A 21,254-nucleotide genomic window follows, 5' to 3' on the forward strand; every position below is an offset into this window, starting at 1 on the left:
CCCCGTTGGTAATCCTAACCTCGGCGTCAAGCGCTGCCCTCCAAGCTCCCGGTCCAGTTCTCCTAAGCCACGACAACAAATAAGCCCCTAATCGCTCGCAATTCGCCCGGTGGCAATAGCCCTCTTTTATACACTACTATCTTTTCATTTTCTAACAGACATTCTTCCCCTCCCACAAAACCCGATCCCGCGCAAGCGAGGTGGTCTTTTCTTGGAATCCAGAATCCAGAACAGGACCGACCAGCGCACACAACATCTCCTCGTCCAATCTTCTAGCCGTCCCATCGAGCCTCGCCGTCATCATCTGCTACCGCCTCGCTGACGTTAGGCTCCACGTCCAGCTACAACCATAAGCTCCACTAAGCTGTGGCCTTAGTCCGAGCTTCACCTACATTTCTCATGTGACCCTTCTAGTGTCGCACCATGTGGCTAATTACCAAAGGAAAGATATTAGATATTTTGTTTTTCATTTGTCCTGCTGTTGTTCCGAACCAAATACTACTACACTATTATTGGGTAGAGTGAATGTGGGGCTGTCAGGACCGATATGTTACCATGATTAATTGTTCAAGGTGTATATGGATGGGATGGTACAGGAAGTAAACATGAGAGTATTGAACAGATTTTGAATTGCAGGTGAAGGTGGGGGAATGCAAGTGAAACAACTGTTTATGGACGAAAGTGCACTCGTGTCATACTTTTGGGAAAGTTGTGGGGAGAGTATACATGTTGGTTTCCGTCTTATTCCTAAATGATCACTTTCTTATTCACATATTGTTCAACTTGGGCTGTATCATCTTGTGTGCTATTCCAGGAATTAAGGTATTGTATGGAAAACTATTTTTTCATATTCAGACGTATGGTCATTTTCATTTTATTCCCAGGACCTCATGATGCTCTTATCTCAAGTCAAGAGATTTTTATGGTCATCTTGTCCATCCCATTCACTGATCTGAACACTGCAATAAAATGCCCTCTTTTGATTTGATCCTTTAGTCATGGCAGGTCCGGTGCTTATTGTCCCTCTTTGTATGACTTACCTGCAAGGCTGGGAATGTGACGCATGAAATAAGACAATTCAGTGCCAGTGTGGGATTGTACACATATAGAAGTGCAGTAGTCTGTGTGTGTGTATTTGGTAAATTGATTTTTTTTTTTATATGGTTTAACATCACGAACTCCTCCCTATCGGAAGGCTAGGACGGTGCTCCTCACAGAGGGCTTTATAGCGTGGAATTTAATGAACCATGCCCTTGGTTCAACTTCGCTGGTGGCAAGATTTGAACCGCCATCCCCTCAACATTGACCGCTAGTAACAACTCCCTAACCTGCTCAGGCAGTGGGTTAGACTGATTATTTTGTTTCCGTTTTTGTTTTTTGTTTTTTGTAATTATTTTTAAGTATTCTTGGAACCAAACATGGGTGCCTGTAAGACAGATGTCAGAATCACTCCTACCTCAAGTCCATCTTATAAACCCATCAACACTCTGGTGGTGCAGCCCCAAAGGTGACATATGATCTCAAGACCATGTCCAAGATCTCCGTCAACTTGATCTGTTTATCCTCCATTTTTTTTTTCATAAAGAGCTACCAAATGGCAATTGCTCCTTTCTATTATTACAAGCTGGTGGCACAGAAACAGTTCTACATTGATACGCAGACCATATTTTAACATTTCTTCAGAGATATATGGGAGGGACAAGACCATTGCAAGCTATTATGGGGATGCAGCTTTCTAGTCAGTGAATCTTGACACAACCAGTTATTTGAAAAGTTGCTGCATAAAACAAACGCATCCAAAATTAAATAGCTTTACTCAATTCAAAACCCAGTTATCTTACATAATGGCCAATACATTCACACACCTCTGTAGAGCATTAATGTGGTAGACTCAAATCTGATTAGTTATTTCACACAACTTTATAGCTATACACTAATGGAAATGACCAATGACTTTACAGTGATTCAAGCAAAAACACACTCCTAATGATAGTCTGAAGTTACTACCATGTTAAACTCAAGGATATGTGAGTGATGTAGTATGATGCATACATTATGATCTACAATCCAATGTTCTTTCTTATGTGGAATGACACCTAAATAATTGTGACACTGAAATCTGTAAACTGTGTAGTCACCTTGTACATGTTTTTAAATGATACAACCATTAGTCATGTGTGATAATATACTTTAGCAGCATTACAATAAGGATGGTGTTAATTCAGTGTAAAAACGGGTAAAACAAGTTCCTCTTTACACGAAGTAACTCGTTTTTAGACATAAAGTGTGACGCCAAATTGAGACCGATTATTAGGTGTCCACAAGCCATTTTTATTGGCATCAGAGTAAAAACTCGATGGAGGGGTGGTCAACTTAAGTAGCTGTTGAGTCAAAAGTGACATGAGGCGACTGCTCACCAGGCCATCATCTGCTGGGTTCTCCACAAAGATAGTGCCTGTGTTTCCATTACCTGCCACATTCACAAACCTGTGAAAATTAAAAAGAAAAAGAAAATTATAATTTCTACAATGAATGTAAACATGGGCAAACAATATATCTACAAGTTGTGGTCCTACAAGACTTCTGTCAGAGAGAATAGTCTCCCTGCCATTCATTTTCAAAATTTAATAACCTATTTCCGTCAAGAGGTGCAGCCCTAAGTGAGCTGACACCTGGTCTCTGAACTGAGCCCAAGACATTTCTTTATCAACTTTGACTGTATTCCCCAAATCTTTTCACACAAGAGGAGCTGACAACCACTGACTCTTCCCCTCCCACTACTACAAACCAGTAACACAGAAATAGTCCCATGCTGGTACAACATAGACAAGTATGATGTTTCTTCCTAGAGAAATTGGTACAATGGTCAAGGGACTGCTGCCAGCCACTATAGGGATGCGGGTTTCCAGTTAGTGAAACTTGAGGGAACAATTACCATAATAATACATACATATACTAAGAGCTTTTTCCCCCTTACAAGGGAGGTAGCCAAAGTCAAAAGGCACAATTCCACTCCCACCCATTCCATTCCCATTCATCCCTCCTCCCTCTTTTCTTGGCTCCTCCTGGATGATGGGATCCCTGTATCTCTCCTAATAAGCCATCATAATACATACATATACCAAGGCTTTTTCCCCCTTCCAAGGGAGGTAGCCAAAAAGGGAAAGGCATAAAAACACTCCCACCCATTTCATCCCTAAATACACTCCACACCCCTCCCACCCTTCCTCTCATCTGAGCACCTCCTGGATGACGGGTCATCCCTGCACCCTGCCCACCACCCTGGGTCAGAAGCAGTGTCGCAGGACACAGTACATCCACAGCAAGGCCGCTTCATTTAATCGGCGACCCCCCCTCTCCGTCCCCCTTTGCATATAAGGAGAGGACGGGGAGAAATCCCTTCGGGCTGCGTCAAAATTTACTCACACATACTACCCCACCCCCCACCCCCCCGCCCATTTCTCCTCATGCAGTCACAACATCATCCATATACAACCATTCTCCACTCACCTCTGTCTTCCGTCCTCAACAGACATTCCCCTCTTCCCCAAAGCCCCCTTCACCCCATCCATCCACCTCATCCTAGGACGTCCCCTCATGTTCACTCCCTCCACATCTGCCTTCCATACCTCTTTTACTAGTCTTTCTTCACTCATTCTTTCCATGTGTCCAAACCATCCTAATATTCTTTCATCAACCCTCTCTCCCAAATCCTTTTTCACCCCTGTTCTCCTCCTCACCTCCTCATTTCTCACTCTATCTAGCCTAGTAACCCCCACCATACTTCTCAGACACCTCATCTCAAACACATTCAAACTCCTTCTCTCTTCTTCTCTTATGTTCCACGTTTCTGCCCCATACAGTGCTGTTGGCACAATCACTCCTTCATACAGTCTCCTCTTCGCATCCATTCCCAAATGTCTATTTCTCATTACACTCTTTAAACCACCAAGGCATTTACTCGCTTCTCTCAATCTACATTCTACCTCCACCTTCACTCCACCTTTTCCTGCTACACTTGCACCCAAGTATCTAAAACTATCCACTTCCTCCAGTCGCTCTCCCTTAATGTTCACTTCCAGTCTACTGCCACTTTCACCCCTTGTACATCTCATCACCTTACTTTTACCCACATTTATCTTTAGCTTTCTTCTATCACATACTCTCCCAAACTCTGCCACCAGCTTCCTCAATCCCTCCTCTGACCCTGCCACAAGCGCAGTGTCGTCCGCAAACAACAGCTGGCTCACCTCCCACTTTTCTCCATTTTCTTTAACCATCTCCAATCCCTGACTCACTACCCTAGCATTCACCTCTCGCACCACCCCATCCATGTATAAGTTGAACAGCCAGGGCGACATAACGCATCCTTGACGAAGTCCCACCTTTACTTCAAACCACTCACTCTCTCCATTTCCAATCCTAACACATGCTCTACTACTCACATAAAAACTCTTGACAGCTCCCAAAAGCTTTCCTCCTATCCCATAAATCTGCATAACCTCCCACAGTGCCTTTCTGTCTACCCTATCATAAGCCTTTTCCAGATCCATAAAAGCCCAAAAAACATCCTTCCCCTTTCTTATAGCTTTCTCACATATCTGTCTTACCACAAAGATCTGATCTACACAACCTCTACCCGTCCTAAATCCACACTGTTCCTCACCAATTACTCCTTCTGTTCCTCTCCTAATCCTCTCAATTAAGATTCTCCCATAAGCCTTCCCTACTACACTCAACAGGCTAATCCCTCTGAAATTACTACATTCACACTTGTCCCCTTTTCCCTTGTAAAGAGGAACTATACAGGCACTACTCCAGTCCTCCGGTACTCTACCCTCTCTCCAGCAAACATTAAATAATCTCACCAACCAGTCCACCATCACTGAACCTCCCTTTTTCAGACATTCTGCATGACATCCATCCAGACCAGGTGCCTTACCTGCTTTCATCATCTTTACAACTGCCTTCACCTCATCCTTCCTTATTTCTCCTCCATTCTCCTCACTCTCATTTTCTTCGTATTTCCCACTGCAGCTATCTTTCCTTCCCTATCCTCCTTCACATTCAGCAACTCCCTAAAATATTCTGCCCATCTTCCCCTCACTGCCATCTCTTCCATTATCAACTCTCCATCTGTACCTTTTACCTTTTCTTCCCTACTTGATTCGCCTCCTCTTCCTCTCTTAATTTCTTTCCAAAACATCTTTTTATTACTTTCAAAATTTTCTGTCATACTCCTACCCCATTTCACATCTGCTCTCCTCTTTGCCTCCTTTACCTTTTGCTTTACTTCTCTTTTCTTTTCTTTGTACGTCTCATATGACTACCCTGTCCTCTTTTGTAACCAATCTGTGAATGCTCGCTTCTTCTCTTCTACAACCTTCTTTGTTTCCTCATCCCACCATTCACTATCCTTTCTTCTATTTCCCCCTGTCCTTCTTGTTCCACACACCATCCTTGCACACTTTAAGACTCCCTCCTTGAACCATCCCCATTCCTCCTCCACACCCATCTCTGCTCTATCCTTTACTCCCTCCCACTCCTCCTTCAGCTTCTTTTCGTACTCCTTCTCCTTTTCCTTTTCATTCAAGGAGTTCACTCTAAGAACCTCCCTACCTTTTGTCCCTTTCCTCCTTCTCCATCTATCCTCCACTCTCAACTTACCTTCCACCAAAAAATGATCTGATATTCCCCCACCCTCTCCCCTTAGCACATGTACATCCTTAACTCTTCCTATCATAATCCATTAACGCTCTATCTACCACCCTTCCATCCACCACCCTCTCCCATGTGTACTTATGCTTGACTTTCTTCCTAAACACTGTATTTGCTATCATCAACTCTCTTTCTAGACACATTTCCACCATCAACTCTCCACTACGATTCTTTCCTGGAACTCCACACTTCCCAACCACTCCATCGATTGGACATACATATGCCATCATAATAAGACATACATATGATCTACATTGCAGTCAGCTATGCTACAACTTAGTAATTTAAAACTACTGAATATCCTCAATTGTCTCACTTCTGATTTAAAAATGGTTAAAAAATGAATAATCATTACCTGCTGAAAGGCGTTGGACATGAAACTGGAGATGACGGCTTATGCCCTGGCTTTGTGGTGATGACAAGAGTTTTTCCATTTGCTGAGGCTAAAGAAGAATTACCATTGAGGACATTGCTATTGTCATACACTTGTGCTTTGTTTATGGGAAACCCGAACACATTGTGAGCTTCCTTCAGTAGATCATCAACATTTTTTAAAACTGGAATGCCAACTGGGTTTTCTAACAGGAATGAAGCATGGCAACTAGTACTACCATTCTGTGGACTACCCTCAAGAATCACATTGACCCATGGGCAAACTGGGCTAGAATTTCCATTGCCTGTGGAATTACTGGATGAATTCATCCAACCCTGACAGAATCCTTTGGTGATGACAAGGCTGATGCTACCTGTATCCTTTACCTTTGATTCTTCTTCTATGATCACTTGACCCTGGGGCCTTGGACCTTTTAGTGACCTAAATGGTGCTTTGGTAGTGCCCTCAATGTATTCCCCATATGAATTAGCAATACGTCCTAGTTCTGTCCCTGGATCAACTGTGTACCAAACAGTCACTTCATCCGTTGGAACCAGTTTTGCCTTCTTCCGTGCCTTCTGGATTCGGTTGACAATTTCTCGAGCTAAGCCCTCATCCTGCATCTCTTGTGAGGGTGTTGTGTCCATAAGGATGAGCACTGTCGAGTCTGAATGAGCTTCGTACTTGCTCGTCTTACTCTTGTCTCCTTCGAAGGCATAGAGAATACGTAGCTCGTTGGAGGCGATGCTGTGTCCATGAATCTCTACACTACCTGCTGTCAAGAACGACTGGATCTCGTCATCTGTCATGGAACGGATTTTCTCCTGCACAATCTTTAGATCTCCTTTGATACGGCCTCCAAGTGCTTTGAAATCGGGTTCTGCCTTCAGTTTGACACCATAAGCTTCTTTGTCACAAGATGTAGTCACTTTTCTCACATTGAGCTCCTCCTCAACATACTGCTGAAGTGCTATTACATCATCCAGCACATGCTGGTCCTTGTGAATGACTACAACCTCGGGTAGTGGGTACTTTATGGGATTATTGGTTTTATCCCTAATGTAACGACCTAACTCCACTACGCTCTGCATAACATTGACACGAGACTCTATCTTCGAGTTGATGAGGCGATCCAATACAGCTGGTATCATTTGATAGTGGACTGATCCTGTCTCCCCCTTCAAGGTATGAAAAATAAATAAGATTAATAAAACTACAATGACATATCATTCAAAGGTAATCATGTAATCAAAAGCACAACTGAATAATAACAATAGCAACAATGGTAATGATGGATACTGACCCTGATAATTCATGCTTTACTTTTGGCCAAAATCTACATTTCAATCAATCTGTTGCTCCAGGTCTATTATAGGAGACCTACAGCTCCCAGGTAATGGGATATAGTTAATAGGCAGGCCCATGGGTCATTCAGGGAAGGAATATAATTTTGTTGTCTTATGAAGCAAAGAAGGTTGTAGAAGAAGAAGCAAGCATCCACAGATTGGTTACAAAATAGGACAAGAGAATCACATTAGAGGTACAAAGAAAAGAAAAGAGAAGTAAAGAGGAGAACAGATGTGAAATGGGGTAAGAGTATGACAAAATTTTGAAAGTAATAAAAAGATGTTTTGGGAAGAAAATAAAGAGAGGAAGAGGAGGTGAATCAAGTAGAGAAGAAAAAGTAAAATGTGCAGATAGAGAGATGATAATGGAAGAGATAATAAGAGGAAGATGGACAGAGTATTTTAGGGAGTTGCTAAATGTGAAGGAGGATAGGAAGGGAAAGATAGTTGCAGTGGGAAGTGCTAAGAAAATGACAATGATGAGTGAGGAAAATGGAGGAGAAATGAAGAAAGATGAGGTGAAAACAGTTATTGAAATGATGAGAGCAGGTAAGGCACCTGGGTTGGATGGGTGTCATGCAGTGTCTAAAAAAAGAAGGTACAGTGATGGTGGATTGGCTGGTGAGGTTGTTTAATGTTTGTCTAAAAGATGGTAGAGTGCTGGAGGACTGGAGGAGTGCCTGTATAGTTCCACTTTACAAGGGAAAAGGGGACAAGTGTGAGTGTAGTAGTTTCAGAGATCAGTTTGTTGAGTGTAGTTGGGAAGGCTTATGGTAGGGTTTTGATTGAGAGGATTAGGATAGGAATAGAGGAAGTAATTAGTGAGGAACAGTGTGGGTTTAGGACAGGTAGGGGTTGTGTAGACCAGGTTTTTGTGAGAAAGCTCAAGGAAAAGGTAAGAATGTTTTTTGGGTCTTTATGGATTTGGAAAAGGCTTGTGAAAGGGTAGATAGGAAGGCACTGTGGGAGGTATTACAGATATATAGGATAGGAGGAAAGCTGTTAAGAGCAGTCAAGAGTTTTTATGAGAGTAGTAGAGCCTGTGTTAGAATTAGAAATGGAGAGAGCAAGTGGTTTGAGGTAAAGGTGGGACTTTGCCAGGGATGTGTTATGTTGCCTTGGCTGTTCAATTTATACATGGATGGGGTGGTGTAAGGGTAATGGGCCGTGAATTGTCGATGGTTAAAGAATATGGAGAAAAATGGGAGATAAGCCAGTTGTTGTTTGCTGACAACACTGTGCTTGTGGCAGGATCAGAGGAAGGAGGAAGTTAGTGACAGAGTTTGGGAAAGTGTGCAAAAGAAGTTGACGGTAAATGTGGGTGAAAGTAAGGTGATGAGATATACAAGAAGAGAATGTGGCAGCAAACTGGAAGTGAGTGTTAAGGGAGAGAGATTGAGGAAGTGAAAAGCTTCAGATACTTGGGTGTGAATGTGGTGGGAAAGGTGAGGAGTGGAGGTAGAATGTAAATTGAAAGAAACAAGTAAATGTCTTGGGGGATCAAAAAGTGTAATGAGAAATAGACATTTGGGAATGGATGCTAAGAGGAGATTGAATGAAGGAATGATTGTGCCAACAGCACTGTATAGAGCAGAAACATGGAACATAAGAGAGGAGTTTGAATCTGTTTGAGAGGAGGTTCTTGAGAAGTATGATTGGAGTTACTAGGATGGATAGAGAAACAGGGAGGCAAGGAGAAGAACTGGGGTGGAAAGGAAGTTGGGAGAGTATTGGTTTGGATACAAGGAAAGAATGAGTGAAAAAAAGTTTAGTAAAAGAGGTGGAAGGAGTGAACATGAAGGGGCTACCAAGGATGAGATGGATGAATAGGATAAAAGGGGCATTGGGAATGAGGGGAATGTCTGTTGAGGAAGGAAGGAAGAAGACAGAAGATAGGAGTGAATGGAGAATGGTTGTGTGTGGATGATGATGTGAGGTATGAGAGTGGGTGTGAGGGATGGGGGTGACAGTGTGTGTGAATGATATTTTGATGCAGCCTAAAGGGATTTCTCAGTCTTTTCTCTTTCTGCATGAGGGAACAAAGAGGGAGGTTGCCAATTAAATGAAGTGGTCTTGCTGTGGATGTGCTGTGTCTTGCTACATTACTTCTGACCCAGGGCAGTAGGCGAGATGCAGGGATGATTCATCATCCAGGAGGAGCCAAGATAAGTGGGAGGGAGGGGGGTTGAGTGGGAGTGGAGTATGTGGGGATGGAATGGGTGGGAGTAGGGGAAATGGCCATTGGTATATGTATGTATGTTAAATGTGGGGCATTTTAGGATGACATGTTTTCATATCACCAGCTGAAGGAAGAGAGCTCCCATTGGTTATCAGCTTTCCTTATGTGAAAAATGGAGGAAAGATTACTGAAACTGAAATATTCTGGTCCTGACACACAGACTGAATATCTGTCTCTCAGGTAAGCATTTCTAGACAGAGATAAGATTATTGTCCTTTATCAGTCTCACAGGACACCCAATACAGACTCTGATCATTATAGTCCCTATGGCAACAAAATGGCTTGTTTTGCAAATGTATGTGTTCTGGTAATTCATGCATGGTGGAAAACTAAGTAGCATGAATCTTCAAGGTCAGCTTGTATTTTACATTTATTTGACAAAACATGTATTTTAAAAAATTAAATCGCTAATGTTTCCTATACAAAGAAAATGCTTTCTTACCTTTCCAAGAGTAGTTGGGCTAATTGTTTTTTTCAAGTTTTGGTACATGGTCTCTGTGATGAATGGAGTGAAGGGTGCCATTACCCTGATCATGGTGTACAGAACAGAGAACAAAGTTTCCAGAGCACGCTGACAATTCTCTTCACCAAAATCGCCCTTCAAACGTCTACGGTTCATTCTCACATACCTTGTACACAATAAAAAGTAGCAAATACATTAAGGAGGAAATAAGGAATTTTAATTATTGTATAATATAAATATTTCAATAAATTTGTCAGCATTCAATATATGAAAAATTAAATATAAATACCAATTGGTCAGGTTGTCAACAAATTTGACAAGCCTCGGAGTTACAGTGTAGAGGTGATATTTCTCCATTTCTTGATGAACAAACTTAACAAGAGACTGTGTGAAGGATAATATCCATTGGTCCATTACATTGGTCGACTTCCCGACTTCTTCTTCATTGTAAACAAAGCCTTTCTGATATTCCTTGACATACCTGAGTATATAAATTCATCATGATAAAAACCCAAAACTTGTATATTTTATATCATATCATACTTCATTACAATGGAATAACATGGCATGGTCAGTATATAGAAATAAATCATATTATTCTAACCATTACAACACTAAAAATTATTTCTACAGACCCTTCGATGTTCTGTACGAGGAATCGGTATGCATTAAACCACGGAAGGAAGACCTCCCGCTGCAAATTGCTCACATCTGTCTCTTTGAAACGGAGGTTTTCTCCTCGAACAGCTGGACTGGAGAAGGAGATTAATATTATAAGTTCCATATAACTGTAAAATTACTTCTTTGGATATTCAGTTTACCAAACTGCACTGATCAATATGTGATTGATCTAGTTTAACGTCACAACCCTCCCTCCTCTCATCAGGATGCTAGGACAGTGCCTCTTACAGAGGACTTTGTTGCATGAAATTTCATGAACCATGCCCTTGGTCCAACTTGCTAGCAGCAGGGTAAGAAATGCCATCATCTCAGCCTTCACCACAAGTAGTGATGCTCTTACCAGCTTGGCCAGTGAGCATCCTACTGATCACTAGGTACATACATATACTAAAGGCTTTTTCCCCCTTACATGGGAGGTAGCCAAAAAAACAAGGCATAGAAACCAACCCCACCCATTCCATCCCCTACATATTCCCCTCCCCTCTATCCTCTTCCCTCCCTCTTATCTTGGTACCTCCTGATCACTATGTAAGGAGTTAAAATACATACCTATTGACCAGGTAGAGTCGCAGTACATCAGAGCCATATTTGTCAATCATGTACACTGGATCAGGGTAATTCTTTTTCCGCTTGCTCATCTTCTGCCCATCCTCTGCAAGAACTAGGCCATTGACTACAAGATTCTTGAATGGTGGTTTGCCAAACAAGGCAGTAGAAATGACCAACAGTGTGTAGAACCATCCACGGGTTTGGTCGATTCCTTCAGCGATAAAATCTGCTGGGAAACAGTCTTCAAATTCCTTTCTCTTTTCAAATGGGTAATGGACCTGGGAATCATTGTAAACATTGATTTGTTAATACAATTAAGATAAATTTCTTCTGAGATATAATACATACATATACCAAAGGCTTTTTCCCCCTTATAAAGGAAGTAGCCAAAATGCAAAGCCATAAAAACCACTCCCACCCGTTCCATCCCTATCACACTCCACTCCCCTCCCTCTTATCTTGGCACCTCCTGGATGATGGGTCATCCCTGCATCTTGCCCACTGCTCTGGGTCAGAAGCAGTGTTGCAAGATAAATTTCTTCTGAGATATAATATTTTATAAAATAGTGATAATCCAGTAACAAAACATTAAGCTTAAACATATATATATTCCAAAAGGCCCTTTCTTTGTTACAGGAGGGTGGTGAGTCAACATACTCATCCTTGATCTATCACACACCCAACCAAAATCCAATTGTTCTCCCATCTTAAATAATTTTTTACACACATACATATACCAAGGGCATTTTCCCCCTTGCAAGGGAGGTAGCCAGAATCAAAAGGTATAATTCCACTCCCACCCATTTCATCCCCACCCACTCCACTCCCATTAACCATCCCTCCCTCCCTCTTTTCTTAGCTCCTGGAAAACAGGTCATTCCTGCATTTCACCCATTGAGGCATCATAAAAAGAAGACTGGGAGAAATCCCTTCAGGCTGCATCAAAATATCATTCACACATAACCACTCCCTGACCCCCCACCCACTCCCTTCCATGCATCACCCATACACAACCATTCTCCACTCACTCCTATCTTCTGTCATTTCCCTTCCTTCCTCAGCAGACATCCCCCTCTTTCTCAACACGCCTTTTACCCCATCCATCTATCAGAATGTGGGTATATGAATGTCTGCATTTTGATTATATTTATTTTGTAGTTGTAGAGTGATCCCTATATTCTGTGAACAGGCTTGATTGCATTTTCTGTGGTTATCAACATTCAGGGTGAAAGAGAATGAATATTACAGCTGTAACTTTATATTTTATAACATGGCTATTGTGATGCATCATCAAATCATCTTACATCAGGCAGCCTAACACTGTGCATGAGTATTTAACCTCTTCTATACGGTGCCGCCTACGTAGGCGGCATGAGGAGCAAGTGGATACGCGAGGCTGCCATATCGGCGTCTTGATTATATTTATTGTAGTTGTCCCTGCATAACTGACATACTCTCTAAACTGGCTTCATCACATTTTCTATGGTTATCAAAATTCACGGGTGAAAGAGAGAACGATCAAAATAAGCGGTGACTATTTTTTATGATGCGAGTATTATGACGCAACATCATACGTCTGGCAGCTAATGCTGCCCACGAGATTTTGGCCCGGAGGGAAGTGGTTAACTAGTATTGAAGAAGTTAAAGGACTCACCTGGGCATAGGGCATGCATCCAGATTCAAACCAACAATCAAAGACTTCGGAGATGCGCTTCAAAGGACCTTTGCCTGGCCTTGCTGATGGAATAGTGAGGTGGTCAATATTATCCCGATGAAGATCGGTCACTTTTTGGCCTGAAAGTTTCTCTAGTTCAGCAATGCTATCAATACAAACCACCTGAGAGCAAGAGTAAGAGAGAGAATATTACATACATATACCAAAGGCTTTTTCCCCCTTACAAGGGAGGTAGCTAAAGGCATAAATCCACTCAATCCAATCCTTTATTTTTTTTTTGTTCATTATTTTTTTTTTTCCAAAATTGATTAGCTTACCATTCTCTGAAGGGATAACCATATCCACAAATAAAATGATCCTTACCTCTTCTAGATCATCTGAAACCCAGAGAGGAATTGGTGTCCCCCAATACCGATTTCTGCTGACAGACCAATCTCGTGCGTCCCGCAACCAGTTAGCAAACCTGTAATAATAAGCAAAAATAAAGACCCATACTTAAACTAGCGTCTTTCAAAGTCAAGTCAAATAAAAAAAAAACCTGTTTATCAAGAAAATAGAGAATATGAGTATATGCAAAGCATTCCCATATTTGGCTGAAATATAGCTTACATATCAATCAACCATGGCCACCTTACACAGCTCTGATACAGTCCACCTTCATCTCAGATCACTCCTTCCTTCCATTCCTAACCCCCACACAAGCTCTACTACTTGGGTAAAATATTTTGAATGCCCTCAGTAGATTTTCCCTCTATTCTATACATCTGCAACACACTCCACACATCTGCCAAACCTGTCATATTCCTTCTCCATATCAGTATAAACCTAAAACGCTGTACCTTTTTTCCTTCACAAATGATGGGACCCAGTAAGTTTTTCCATTGGATGCAAGTAACCTGTCTTGCATCTGTTCTACCCTGACGAACCAAGAGGGAACAGCACGATATATGAGTGGAGTATCTGACCGCCAACAATATGGATAACTGTGATTAACTCTTTCTGAAACCAGAAGCCGGCCTCTTGCTCTCAAGTTCTTGATTATATCTGGATCAGCTTCCTATGAAAGAATACAAGAAAATACAAATTCATCAGCAATAGGTATACTGCTGCATTTAATGTGTGATAATATTCATACATACATATACCAAGGCTTTTTCCCCCTTTCAAGGGAGGTAGCCAAAAAGGGAAAGGCATAAAAACACTCCCACCCATTTCATCCCTAAATACACTCCACACCCCTCCCACCCTCCCTCTCATCTGAGCACCTCAGATGCCTGATAATATTCATATAAATAAAAATCTTATTATGACACTTTTTTATACTAAGCAAAGTTAAATGAAATTGTTCTACTCACCTTTACATGTACACCTTGAAAGTCTATCACAGGCATTGTGAAGCGTCCAGCATCATCAACTGGGCACACTGGCTCCTGATCCCTAAAAATATAAACATTTTTGTTGAGGATAATGACAATATATACACACATAAATAAAATATTTTATGTACATACTATCTATCTATCTATCTATGAGTGGAAAGAGTGGTGAGGTACATGGAGAGAAAATATATATATATATATATATATATATATATATATATATATATATATATATATATATAAATAGTAGGAGTTTTATTACTAACATTTTGTCCTTAAGAGGACTTCCTCTATCTAAATACCAAAGGCCTCTTCCCCCTTATAAGGGAGGTAGTCGGCCATGGCACACACCCACTCCCACCTATTCCACTCCTATCTACCACCCATTTGTTTCCCTCTCATCTTAACTCCTTGCAGATGAAGGGTCATCTCTGTTAAAGTGGCAAAGAAAAGGCACCTATAACTGCAGGTGTAGTGTCTTTTTCATAGCTCACAAGAGAGCAGAAATTGAACAAGAAGAGCATGTAGCTCTACAGGATGAGGCACCATGGAACATGAGAGAGGAAGAGAGAAGGAGTTTGAATGTGTTTGAGATGAAATGTCTGAGAAGTATGATAGGGGTTACTAGGCTAGATAGAGTGAGAAATGAGGAGGTGAGGAGGAGAACAGGGGTGGAAAGGGAGCTGGGAGATGGGGTTGATGAAAGAGTATTAGGATGGTTTGGACACATGGAAAGAATGAGTGAAGAAAGATTAGTAAAAGAAGTGTGGAAGGCAGAGGTGGAAGGAGTGAATATGAGGGGGTGTCCTAGGATGAGATGGATGGATGGGGTGAAAGGGGCTTTACAAAAGAGAGGAATGTCTGTAGAGGAAGGAAGGGAGAGGACAGAAGATAGGGGTGAATGGAGAAGGGCTGTGTATAGATGAGGCTGTGATGCATGAGGGGGAGTGGGTGGGGGATGGGGGGTGAGGAAGTATGTACATATACCAAGGCTTTTTCCCCCTTACAAGGGAGGTAGCCAAAAAGAAAAAGGCATAAAATCATTCCCACCCATTCCATCCCTGAATACACTCCACAGCCCTCCACCCTCCCTCTTATCTTAGCACCTCCTGGATGACGGGTCATCCCTGCACCTTGTCCACTGCCCTGGAAGTATGTACGAGAAAAATTTTGATGCAGCCCGAAGGGATTTCTCCCCGTCTTATCCTTTCCTGCATGAGGGGACGGAGAGGGTGGGTCGCCGAATTTATGAAGCGGCCTTGCTGTGGATGTGCTGTGTCTTGCAACACTGCTTCTGACCCAGGGCAGTGGACAGGATGCAGGGATGACCCATCATCCAGGAGGTGCCAAGATAGGAGGGAGGGAGGAGGGTAGAGGGAAGTGGAAAATATGAGAAATGAAATGGGTGGGAGTGATTTATATGCCTTTTTCTTTTTGGCTGCCCACCGTGTAAGGGGGAAAAAGCGTTTGGTATATGTATGTAGTGTAAAAAGATAATATACAAGCTCATCAAAGTATTTACCTTGTGATAATGCCATATCCAAGACAGACACGGAAATCATCTTCACCAAAGTAGGGTGCTTGATGTACAACACCAGTTCCAGACTCACTTGTAACATAGCCATCAAGTAATACAGAAAATGCTCCCTTTTCTTTCATCTGAAGAAACAAGAGAGAGAAAAAAATAATATATATGATAACTAACCAGCCTTTTTCCCTTATGCTATTGAATGGTGCCATAATTAACCTGGAATAATAACAATAATAATAATAATAATAATAATAATAATAATAAAAATAAAAAAGTGCCAACCAGTTTGAGTGTGAGAGTGAGAATGTGTGTTCACCACTCACATCACATAAACTTAACATTAAAACAGCTCCAGCAGTATTCTACATGATTACATACTCCCTTCACAGACTCTCAAAGTACAATATTTGTTCATTAATAATTCATAAAATTAACTTCAAGAACTAACTTACATATCCAAAGTAGTCAAAGAGTGGCTGGTATTTAAGCCCCTCCAAATCCTTTCCTTTATACTTTTGAAGAATATCATACTCCGTCTCATTTTTGAAGATCTGACACAACCTGGCTTCCATGAGAATGTATATCTGATTTCTTTCTTTGGTCTGCAAAAGAGAGAACCCAATTAATTGAAAAAATAACACACCTACGCTTTGATTTAGCCACCCCCTTATGAGGGGGGTAAAAGGCTCTTTGGTATGAACTACTATGAACCAAAAGGGGACCAGCAAATGTCACATACAAGTTCCTGAAGTTTAAATGAAGGCAAATTTATTTAGGATGAAGGTATGCTTACCTTGCCTTGAACCTTAACATAATCCATCTCAGGGTTGACACATAAGGCTAAATTGGAAGGCAGGGTCCATGGGGTTGTCGTCCAGGCCACAAAACTTACTGATGGGTCGTCTACCAATGGCAAAGTAACAACAACTGCAAAGAGTAATGTTCTCTTTTAACATATGATAGTTCCTTACTGTCACTCCCATATATATATATCTTAAAGTTGTACTGTGAGAACATGCCCTGACTTCCTGTAGATATTACAGTTCTGTGGGGTCCCAACAAAGTATCAGATGGTAGGATGTCAGTGAGGGTGGTGAAGTTTAATAACAAGAATACTATCACTACAAGTTTTCATTTTATCAACCACAAACGTAGGCAGAGAAATTATCTTTCTAGGCATAAAAAAGGGGTTGACTTATACACCAGATATATCATAAATCTCTACCATTAAGTGACGAACTAATGGATTCATGTCAATCTTAAAGTACGAACCTGAGGGATCTTGTGTATCTTTGTAGTTCTGACCAGCCTCAAAGTTGGAAAGTGGGGTGGAGCATGCTGTAGAAAATGGCATTACCTTGACCCCACGGTACACCAAGCCTTTCTGGTAAAGTTGAGAGAACACCCACCAGATGGACTCCATGTAAGAAGGATAGAGAGTCTTGTAGTCATTCCTGAAATCTGATTCCAAATATCAAGGTTAAACAAGTCTAATATCAGCTGCTAGTACATATTTTGTTAAAGCATGGCCACCATCTTCCCTTTCAACAATAAGCCAACTGTAACGCTGTCTCACTTACCGATCCATCTGCCTGTCATACCAACAATGGTCTCCCACTCTTTGGAATACCTCATGACTATACCACGGCACAATTCATTGTACTTCTTGATGCCCATCTTTGCTACATCTTCTGGACCACGAATATTGTGAGTTTTGTCGATCTCATATTCCTGTAAAAATTTTTTTTTTATAAATTAGGGCTCCCAATAAAGACTTGAATATTTTGAAACTGACTACAGAAGTATAACTCAAACTACCTGGGAAAAATGACGAATACATACATATATATATACCCATGGATTTTTCCCCTTACAAGGGAGGCAGCCAAAGTCAAAAGGCATAATTCGACTCCTACCCATTCACCACCCCTCCCTCCCTCCCTTTCATCTTGGCTCCTCCTGGATGATGGGTAACCCTACATCTCATCCATCATCCTGGGTCAGAAGCAATGCAGCAAAACACAAAATTACTTATAAACCTTGTATATTATGGACTTGCTGTTCCACTAGATCTCTCAGAAGTATAATTTGTCAAGTTTCTATTATTTAGATTTCACAGAATAGGTACATTTATATTTCATTTTACTAATGTTTGTTGAGTGCCCCCTCCCCTCAATTGACAAACCCCTTATCCAACCCCCTCTTAGCCAAGAGAAAACTATTCATTCCCATCCCTCCAATCTGAATTTGTACTAAGCTGCTTGCTTACTGCCACCACAGTTATTCATTCACATCCTGTAAATTGACACATCTCACATGGCATTGTGTGCAAGTGTGTGTGTATTTACCTAACTGCATTGTACAGGAATAGAGATTTGTGGGGTCCCATCACTATGTTTCTATTAGTAAAAATTATTTAATTTCTTTTTAAATTTAACAATTTCCTTATCTTCTATTTCATGAGCTGACACAATTACACAGGTATCAATTGTAACTGTTAAGAAATAAAAGAGGAAGAATCAAAATACATTTGAATAGGAAAAAGTAAAATTCAACATTACTTACCACTGGCAACCCATGTGTATCCCAACCAAACCTTCGCTCCACATGGAATCCAGTTTGATGGGCCCACCTCGTCACGACATCTTTAATGGTTCCTGCCAAAATGTGACCATAATGGGGAAGGCCCGTTGCAAATGGGGGGCCATCGTAAAATGTAAACCTAAATGTAAACATAAAATGTAATTAGACCAATATGCAACACAAAGAAAATTATGCATACAATGTATGATCAAATTATTTTGGACCAAAAAAAGGAATGCAAATTCAGATACTTCTTACCTTGGTCTATCTTTACTCTGCTTCAAAGAATTTTGAAATGCATCTATTTTTTCCCAAAATTCTAAAATTTTCTTTCCTTCCTCAGGAAATGAAACCTTTTCAGGAACTGTGTCCATTACATGACTCATCTTCCTAAAACAATAGAATAAACAAATAAATGTGAAGAATTAAATAATCTCTCCCAAATCACATCAAAATTTCACTTATGTTAGTGTTTTATTAGTATGGGATTTTTTTGTGTCACCAGCTGTAAATGTGCAGTTTCGTTAATTCATGACTTCATAATAATTTTTACTGGTAGTAGTTGCATACCAGGTAAACTTCTTTCTCATTTTCTAGCAAATATGATCTATTTGATCTCTGTTCTAATGCCCTTCATATCAAATAGCTAACCATAAACATACTTATCCATATATTCATAATACATACTCATACTTAACCATAAATATTAAAGCTATTGTTATTTGTTGGTAGTTTACTGAAATTTTGGTAACTATAATGTTTCAGATGGTTTACACTATTGCCAATTCTCTATTACAGTCTTAGATCTGTATTTTTTTACTAGGGAAATTGTTTTTAAGAAGGAAAAAAACAAACAAACTGAAACTGCTATGGACGGCACCAGAATGCTGAAGGTCCCACCTACAAATACAATTTCTTCCAGTTCTATTCCAGTATCATGCAATTTTTATTTATTTCTTATTTTTTTTTGCATTAGATATATTTTTTCCCTTTTCCTACGGAATGGTTAGGTTAGGTTATATTAGATTAGGAGCAACTGGACATCGTAAGTTTCATATTAAATTTCAATGTTAGTAGGATTCTGAAATTTTACCTTCTTCTCTTATCCCTACCATATTAAACATGACAAATTAAATTTTACAATCTCTGAAACTAATAATCTGTGATGAAAATGTTCAAAACACACCCACTTATCTGTCCAAAACAAATTGAAGTTGGAAAATCTGACTTCTTGTTTTGTGTCAACACTCACAAATACCCAAATAATAACATCATCAATTTAATTCTAATCAATAAAACTGCTTTGTCATATTCTGTGGTGTTAAGATAAATAATTACCATTACCTAACCTAATCTAACCTACAATTTAACCATAACTTAGTAACTTACTCCTATTGTATAATTCTGCCAGCTGGCAGGCCATCATAATTCATCTGACAATGGTATTCAGACAAAAATTTGTATTTTTTAAGAAAAAGGTTTGCTATAAAGTTATTTAAGTGTGTATTTATGTGTCTAATACCTTTTTCTCTTTCATATAAGGTAACTGATAATATATCTACACATATATACCGGTACATATTGAAATAACTTGACAACATACCTTTCCTTCAATTAAAGCGGATAGAAATAGTAATTAAATCTTACGTTCTACCAGTGTGTGTATGGTCCCTCCACTGTTCTTGATCTTATTAGTTATCAATGTCATAATAAGTTGAACAATCTAATATATATTAATTACATACCCTGCCTTGATACCATGTGCGCCCTTCAATTCTGTTTTCGACATATGCCGAACTTTCCTGTCCGTTTCTGCGGGCGTCTGTTCTGATGCAATATGCTGAGATGGTTTCATCAGCGTTTGAGCGATGAGTAGTACGTGAGTTGGAGCCCGGTCCTTATCAAGGCTCTCTTTTCAAATAACTTCTCATCCTTCGGATCAGGGTAGTTATACTAAGGTGGGATATAATGTTTTTTTTTTTTTTAATATGGACTGAGTTTTATTTGCATGACCACCATGTAGGAATATCTGTCTTTGGTATGCTACTAACCTAAGATGAAACCAAGAACTGTTTTTTTTTTTTTTTTTTTTAATAATGGGTTTTCGTACTCATTGAAATCAAAGTATATACGGGAAAGTCAATATCATAAAGACTTTAGTGGTACTCCTGCGGACCAAGTCACTACATTTTTTTTATTGGAGACTAGTCTCCATTCAAAAGTAAATGCTAATAACTTTAAAAAAAAGTAACCCTCTGTTTTGCTATTCTCCAATATTTACTACCTCTATGACTCTACTTTTTCGGTTCTTACGATCTTACGTAGTTTGAGTTTCTCGGCCGTATTCCGCCGCTTACACAGCGCTCATTACAACCGCCCTCATACAAACCAAGATCTATAGGTATATATAGATCTTGATTCAAACTAGCACTTGTATTCTTGCTTCATAGTCGTACCTTCCAGATCATAACATTCAGTAAACAAGTGTGTCTTCAATCTTTTCTTGAATATTTCAACATTTTCGGCCATCATAAGATTTAAAGGTAATTTGTTATAGAGTCTTGGAGCACAGTTTTCAAAGGCTCTAAATCCAATTTTCAGATTATACCGTGGCTCATGTAATTCATGTGGCATCACACTGTGTCTTAACAACATATCTGAGTCTATATGAAAGTCATCGAGGATATCACGTATATATTTGGGTCTACTAGAATTTA

The 21,254-nt window shown here is 40.2% G+C and overlaps 1 protein-coding gene across 2 annotated transcripts; it reads right to left on the reverse strand.

Moving 5' to 3' along the window:
- Positions 1–1,798: 1,798 nt before the first annotated feature.
- Positions 1,799–20,437, reverse strand: IleRS (Isoleucyl-tRNA synthetase). Of its 2 annotated transcripts, none has more exons than XM_076205768.1 (18): positions 20,283–20,437; positions 18,796–18,927; positions 18,520–18,676; positions 17,535–17,685; positions 17,227–17,415; positions 16,748–16,881; positions 16,407–16,556; positions 15,946–16,082; positions 14,400–14,481; positions 13,884–14,101; positions 13,408–13,507; positions 13,024–13,206; positions 11,370–11,647; positions 10,775–10,891; positions 10,429–10,620; positions 10,119–10,305; positions 6,074–7,269; positions 1,799–2,487 (listed from the first exon to the last, which is right to left on the reverse strand). In XM_076205768.1, exons 1-18 carry the CDS (start codon positions 20,390–20,392, stop codon positions 2,274–2,276), a joined length of 3,927 nt encoding a protein of 1,308 aa, XP_076061883.1. In that variant the 5' UTR covers positions 20,393–20,437; the 3' UTR covers positions 1,799–2,273. The 2 variants fall into 2 exon arrangements, with proteins under 2 accessions (XP_076061883.1, XP_076061884.1); XM_076205769.1 differs by lacking the exon at positions 20,283–20,437 and adding an exon at positions 20,185–20,203.
- Between the last annotated feature and the right edge of the window lie 817 nt (positions 20,438–21,254).

The sequence above is a fragment of the Oratosquilla oratoria genome, chromosome 22, assembly GCF_046742065.1.
Source record: "Oratosquilla oratoria isolate Oo_2021 chromosome 22, ASM4674206v1, whole genome shotgun sequence".
Lineage (NCBI taxonomy): Eukaryota > Metazoa > Arthropoda > Malacostraca > Stomatopoda > Squillidae > Oratosquilla > Oratosquilla oratoria.

Bases quoted from the DNA above. Each gene is read 5' to 3' on its own strand.
- IleRS (XM_076205768.1), bottom strand. From the start codon at position 20,392: ATGAAACCATCTCAGCATATTGCATCAGAACAGACGCCCGCAGAAACG. The intron at 17,416-17,534 runs GTAAGTGAGACA...ATTTGGAATCAG, and splicing joins TATGACAGGCAGATGGATCG to ATTTCAGGAATGACTACAAG. The intron at 16,083-16,406 runs GTAAGTTAGTTC...TTGTTTCTTCAG, and splicing joins TCTTTGACTACTTTGGATAT to ATGAAAGAAAAGGGAGCATT.